This window comes from Lates calcarifer, unplaced genomic scaffold (assembly GCF_001640805.2).
Source record: "Lates calcarifer isolate ASB-BC8 unplaced genomic scaffold, TLL_Latcal_v3 _unitig_5721_quiver_3483, whole genome shotgun sequence".
NCBI classification, from domain to species: domain Eukaryota; kingdom Metazoa; phylum Chordata; class Actinopteri; family Centropomidae; genus Lates; species Lates calcarifer.
The window spans coordinates 1-6,717 of NW_026117685.1; the positions used below are offsets into that span (position 1 = coordinate 1).

Below are 6,717 nucleotides of genomic sequence, written 5' to 3' on the forward strand. Positions count from 1 at the left end.
ACGGACTCCTCTTTTAGGATTTGCAGGTTTGCGAGGTCCCCGTACAGTTGAGGTGCTGGGACCCTTGAGCACACCAATAGGTGACATACTGCGATAAGACTTCCTGTGTGGAGGGCATGTTTGGGCCTGTATTTTTTCCAGCATCTCTTGTTTACTTAGGGCTGAATCCAAAGTCTAAGAAGAACAGGGTGACAAGACATGAAAAAATTGGATTATTCCCTCCATAAATTAAGATGCATATGTGGACAAAGTAAAATGTCAATTACATTTTTAAAAATCAGAAAACTGAGCTATTTTTTGAGTTTACCTCACTATGAAAACTAAATTATGCAAAAAAGACAATCATTCAAAACAGATACACTATGCACAAAGAGCCATATGCAGTGCAGTACAGGATGATATGAAACAAATGAAGTGAAAAAAGTGCTGACTCTCAGCTTTAATTAGGGGATGGTTACATCAACATGAAATTAATTCAGCAGGAACTGTAAACATCTCTACTCATGATCTCACAATTTTGGAAGACAGAAAAGAAATTATAAAAGTGAACTTAGACATACAGAAAGCCATCTTATATTTATTTGCCACTCTAACAGCAGAAACTTTGTATCTTTCCTTTAAAGCCAGACAAGTGTCTGGGTTATCTCCACTTGCATGTTCTATGGCAAGGTAAGTCTTGTCTTTAGTTATGTCTAGGATTATAAACCTGCTATACTGCCCTAAAACTGGGGGCAGTGTATAAGGAGTCCTTCATACAGTAGTTTTGCCACATTTCAAGTCATCTGAAGAGAAGTAAAGCCAAAGCAATGAAAAAACATAACCGTGCAAATACTTTCTGACTGCACTTTGTGCTCATCACCTCTAGTTTCTGCAGGATGTCGAGGGCTGTCTCAGGCACAGCTGAACCTTGATCCACTTCGACCTTAGCTGAGCACAAAGAGAGCTGGCGAATCAGCTGGCCCAGCTCTTTGTAGTGAGGAGGTAACTTGCTGTGAGATAAATCTGAAAGCTGGTTGATAACAACCTGTAAGGCCCTGAGTGCTCCACGGTGGGCAGCTGCAAGCCGGTTTACTGCAGTGGACTGAAAGAAGAACAAATAGCAAATTAGTTTACCATAGAGTAAAACCATTAATACCAATATTAACTGCCACATGAAACTGTTATTTGAATGTTATGGTTATGACTTTTACTGATTTAATGCCTGTGATAGAAACAAATAAAACTGATAAACTGTGGTTTCAGATCACTCACTGGTGCATTTAAATACATGACTGGCATGTATAGAAAGTCATTTTACTTAATGATTTCAATGTACTATCATTATAAACAAACAAATAAATGGTCTGAGCTCTACATAAAAGTAAATCTGTGACAATGCTGATGACATACTTTTTTGGTGTCCCACAGTTTCTGGTTCGTAGCTTCTCCATATCTTCTTGTATCTCTTTTACCTATTCAATAACAATTTAGTAGGACAGTGTTTATAGATACAGAGAAAATTAAGAAGGCTTATTTTTCAAATATGTTTGCCCAAGATTTAAATACCTGTTTCTGGAGGTCATAGATAATACGTGCTGAGCGGGCTGCCTGCTTCTGTCTGCGCACCTCCAACTTGTTTTGCTCTTCAGGCTCCAGCAGCTCCTCCATTTTCTCCCCTGTCGTTTAAATCCAAGCATTCAATATTATTAATCATTCTTTCTGAAATGTAAAACCATATGAAAAGAAAAGTTAACTCTTACAATGCTGAGTTGCACCTTTAAATATATAACCCACAGTAAGACCAGGCCTACAATAACAAGCTGTTTTGTAGGTTACCTCTGTTGGCTAGCTCCTCCACTTCTGAATATACTTCAAGTTCATTTTGCAGCTTGTGGATTTCCTGGCTTAACGGAGCCTGTTTGCCTCTTTCCAGCTGTTTAGGGCCAGGGTCTCTGGTTGGGGGTGATTGGCCTGCCCGAGGCATTGCACACATGGGACGCTTCTGGGATGTTTGTTTTGCTCCAGGACGGGCAGCTTTCTCTTTTGGACTGGAGGCCCTTAACTTTGCCTTACTTGGAGTGGTTGCAAGCTCCTTAAGAGAGAGAAAGAGTCAGTCTGGTCACTGATGGAACAGAGCATTCATTCCTTGAATAGGACATTAACCAGTAAACCAGTATTTTTGTGTATTATTTTATACCTATATGAATATACTTTCTTTTTATTGCTACTGGTTACCAAACAATCTTTGTTGCTTAACTACAATGACAATAAAGTCTTACTTGCATCAATTACCTGAAGCAGCTCTACATCACTTGTTTCAAGGAGGGAGGCCTCTTGAGAAGGTCTGGCAGGGGATTTTATCAATGACTCAAGGTGCCTTCGTCTCAGATCTCGCTTGGCGAGCTTAACGGCAGCCTGCAGCCTCTCCTCGGAGAGCGCAGTGAAGCTGATGGAGCTCCTGGTGCTGTTGGCATTCTCACGCTCCCGACAGTGGCAGCAGCTTCTCAATCACAATGGGGGCTGGCAGGCGTACATAGGTGGCACGGTTGCCGGCACTTGCAGGGATGGCTTCATTGAACAATAGCTATGGAGTGTAAGATACCAGTCACTCTTATTCAGTCTTGCATGAGATATGAACAGCCACTGCAATATCCAATCATGCTTTTCACAACAAGCTTTTCCCATCAAGAATTCCTGTCATTTAGGGTTGCAATTAAGCTTTTTTTTTATCAATTAGTGTGCAAATTCTTTTCATAATTAATCAAGTGATGATTTGGTCAAAAAAAACATATGAAAATAGTTTTAAAAAAACCCATCAAAACATCTTGGAATCCAGTTAGGCATCCTATATAATAATATATATAATGATGTAAAACCAAGTAAAGCAACAAATTTTCACAACTGAGAGACTGGACTATCAAAGTAATAGAGACAGTTCTAAGGTCATTCATTCACTGAGCTCAGCTGCCAGTGTGTTTGGTACAATAAAGTAAATCCAATGCAATCTAATGCCAATGACCCTTCAATAAATCCTATCTTTTTTCATTACATTTTTCTTTTAACTGTTCGGTTCCGTTGTACAACGCTATGCTGTTCTGAGAGGTGTTACTAATATCTAGTTTATCCTCACTGAAATACGTGGACAAAACATTACAAATAACTCTAAGCACAACACAATAGAATTCAATAGCACCACACAGTTGTATCAGACTGAATCGGACTTAACTGGTTTACCAAATAAACTAGCAACAGGTAGCATGAGTTATTTGTATGAAGAGACCGGTGAATATAAACAGACGCTTCTAATGTTTACCTTAGTTTGGGACATCTCAGTGGTAAAATCGTCGCGGTTTCGGGCTGAACCTAAAATAACCCAGTCCCTCCTTTGACTTTGCTGTCCTACTGAAATCGTTGGACCATTCTGCAACAACTGTGCGGTCATTACGGTGAAAACAACCACCAAATTCAGTCAAACTAACAATTAACTCACAAAATATCATATGCTGTGCTAATGATAGTTAGCATTAACAAGCTAAGTAGGCTTTTGAAATGAAGTTTGCTGACATCAAGTTAATCCCAAAGGCATCCATTCCACCATTTCGACCTCGCTTATAAATACCTTTTTCAGTTTAAATTGAGATTACGAATTAACTATGCACACAGCTTCGCTAATTGTATGTTAATTAAAATATAGCACATGGTAAACATTTTAAATTTTAGTCCAAGCTTGTCAACAGTTTGAACCGCCGCCATGACAACAACAGAAAGGATCCAGACGGAAGTAGTTTTTAGGCTGCGTTCATGTGTACTGGTTAAACCTACAACCACTACAGGCATTGGTTTAAAGTTTAAACCACTGATAGTACTGTCTTTAGTTTACAGTCTATGGTTTAAACTGTTAAACTATTAGCAGCCAAGTGGGAAAACGCTCACGTCAGCCTCTGACATATAATTCAGAGACGGACATTTCTGATACAGACCCACTTACACTTGAAGACATGTCAACAAAATGTTGTCTGCATGGCTACAAATGCACCACCGCTAGCAGTTAGGTATTAACACTAAAACAATCGAATCAGCTAATTAAAAAAATTACTTGGTAACAAACTGCTGCCAAGAGAAGCTAATTTAGGCTGTTTGTCTTTGTAACTATAAGATTACAAGATTGAGAAAACTCTTAAATCGGAATAACGGGTTTTCTCCTCGTTTCTTCCCATTCAGCCAATATTGGTGAACGCACCATTTACGGATCGCCAAAAGTCAAAAATAAAAAGAATCGCATTTTAAAATACTTTGTATTACATTTATTGTAAACAGTGCTGGAAAACGTACATTTTCTAAATGTGTGTCAACAAAAGAAAGTATTATGCAGACAATGTTTCTTGTCAGTGTTTTATCATTATATATTATGTTTTTTGACTATCATTACTTGTGCATCAGTGTATGCTGCATTTACTGCTGTAGTTGTTTCTTGCTCTAATTTTAACTACAATATACTATACTGTTATAGGATAAGATATAGGATATCCTATCCTGTAATATATCGTAACGTCGCTGTCCTGAGAAATACTATATAACGTTTTTCAAACAATTTAACTGTGCTCACTAAAATATTCGTGTATACTGTCTCTTTAAGGACAGACCGGAAGTGGTTATGCCAGGTTGTGAGTATTTCTACCAGGTCCTGAATGTGCAGAGCAGCAGTTTTTCTGATAACACTTGTTAGTCATTTACAGTCTAGCGTTAACTTAGTACACATTCATAGTAACTCTAAACCATGGCCCATTACGAAGAAGTAAATGTGCGCGGGTATGCTGAATTCTGTCAGGCTGTGTCTGAAAGAAAGGGAAAGGATATTTTTGCTTATTTCTCTGGTGATAAAGACGCCCAAGGGAAGAGCTGGTGTCCAGATTGTGTGAAAGGTAAACTCAGATTTATTATACCATACATAATGCAGCTGTTAAATGCTTTTACAATAAGTTTGAGTAGACTTAATTAAATACTTGGTCTTGTAACATGATATAACAAACTTTTCATTGCTCTGGTGGTTAGTTGTGTATACTGATGCACTTTCATTTTGTCATTTTTACCTTCCCTTTCAGCTGAGCCAGTTGTAAGAGGAGAGATGACTCATCTTCCCGAGGGTTCTGTCTTCATCTACTGTCAAGTTGGAGAAAGAGCTTAGTCAGTATTTCACTCTTCCTTTCTTTCCTTGCATCTGATAGCAAACTGTTTTTCATTTAAACACTTGAATCATACAAATGGCATGTGCTGTCACAAAATAAGAGCTCTCAATATTATGGCTCCAACTAACAGTTATTTCCATTATTGAATATTTTTAATGAATCAGACATCTGCAATAGCAACCACTGGTTATAAGAGCTCGATGTAAATACTAAATGAATCAAAATTGTTAATGGGTAAAACCAACAGCCAAACAACCAAAGAATTAATTTTTATAACAATACAAAATGGAGATACAAGTAGTTCTTTGTATTTATGAAGTCACTAACCAGTAACTTGATGAATTAATAACATAAATCTTGCCTGTTCTCCAGTTTTCTATGATGGTGAACTCAACATCTTTGGGGTTTTGACAGTTTGTCAGACAAAATCAGCAATTAGAATAAGTTTGCTTGAGCTTAAACACATTTTCCACTATTTTCTGACCTTTTGTTCACCATCAATCAATATTATTAAGTATTATGAAAAAATAATTGTCAGATGTATTAATAATGAAAATAATTGTGGGTTTCAGTCTTACAGTGAATGGATTGCATTGATAAAACACTTAACAATACAAGATCACAATCTAAATTAAAACCATGAAAATATCAAGACTAGATTTTGACTCAATAAGACAAGGCTGCAAGATGGATGATGGAGAACCATTCATAACATATATTGAACTTCAGTGGTGCAAAATTTGGACAAATTTGTAATTAATCAAATCATGTAGACAGAAATGATTTGTTGTGTTTTGCCTGGTTGGTATTCCAGCCTTGATGACTGACTGTTTTATGTCACAATCAAAATTTTAATTTTGTGTTGCTCAGCTAATGAATTAATCAACTAATGGTTTCAGCAGTAGCATTATACATGGATCTCTCTGTACATTTAGGCACCTCATTGTCAAACTGCAAAGCAAGTTACAGTGTAAAATATTTCTAGACAGTAAAATCAGTAAATCCTTTCTTTTACCAGAATAATAATGTATGGTATGATTACAACAGGACAGAACAGGACAAAGAGAAACTGTAGAGCTTTTTTGTTGAGCTTATTATTCTCTCAGAGAATGGAGAGGCAGTGTTATTTATAGAGGGAATAAAAGTGGACTTTTCTTACTGTACATTAGACCTTTCTCAGACAGAAAGCTGAAAATCTCTCTCAGACTTTTCATGTCTTTTCTCTCATGTGGTGCATCGTATCAGCTGCTTAAATTATGTCTCTTTCATGCTTCAGTTGGAAGGATCCAAATAATGACTTCAAGAAGACTCTGAAGTTGAGTGGAGTTCCCACCCTACTGAGATATGGCACGGTAACAAGAACTACAATTGGAATTTGCTTGTTTTATCTTAAATCTTAAATATTTTACAGGAAGGTCCTTAGAAATTAGTTAGATAATAAGAGACTGAATTGCAGCTAATTTTGTTTTTTATACAGTGTTGAATATGAAAATCTAATCCTTTAACATTGCTAGAGTTAGTGTTTTAGGCAATCAATTTCTGTATTATGCTG

At 37.0% G+C, this 6,717-nt stretch overlaps 2 protein-coding genes across 2 annotated transcripts; one reads left to right on the forward strand and one right to left on the reverse strand.

Annotated features, from left to right (window-relative positions):
• Nucleotides 1-6: 6 nt before the first annotated feature.
• On the reverse strand, nt 7-3,913 carry LOC108876105 (protein moonraker-like; the record flags this gene model as incomplete). The annotated part of the gene is given in 9 exon segments (XM_018665420.2): nt 7-174; nt 860-1,081; nt 1,390-1,415; nt 1,418-1,451; nt 1,546-1,664; nt 1,813-2,071; nt 2,272-2,470; nt 2,472-2,563; nt 3,293-3,913. Coding segments are annotated over 9 exon segments (1,248 nt in total), but the record flags the coding sequence as incomplete, so codon positions are not given.
• Nucleotides 3,914-4,624: 711 nt separating this feature from the next.
• Nucleotides 4,625-6,565, forward strand: LOC108876104 (thioredoxin domain-containing protein 17-like). Its single transcript, XM_018665419.2, has 3 exons — nt 4,625-4,901; nt 5,082-5,163; nt 6,442-6,565. The coding sequence occupies exons 1-3, from the start codon at nt 4,757-4,759 to the stop codon at nt 6,563-6,565; spliced, it is 351 nt and encodes a 116-aa protein (XP_018520935.1). The 5' UTR covers nt 4,625-4,756.
• Nucleotides 6,566-6,717: the final 152 nt, after the last annotated feature.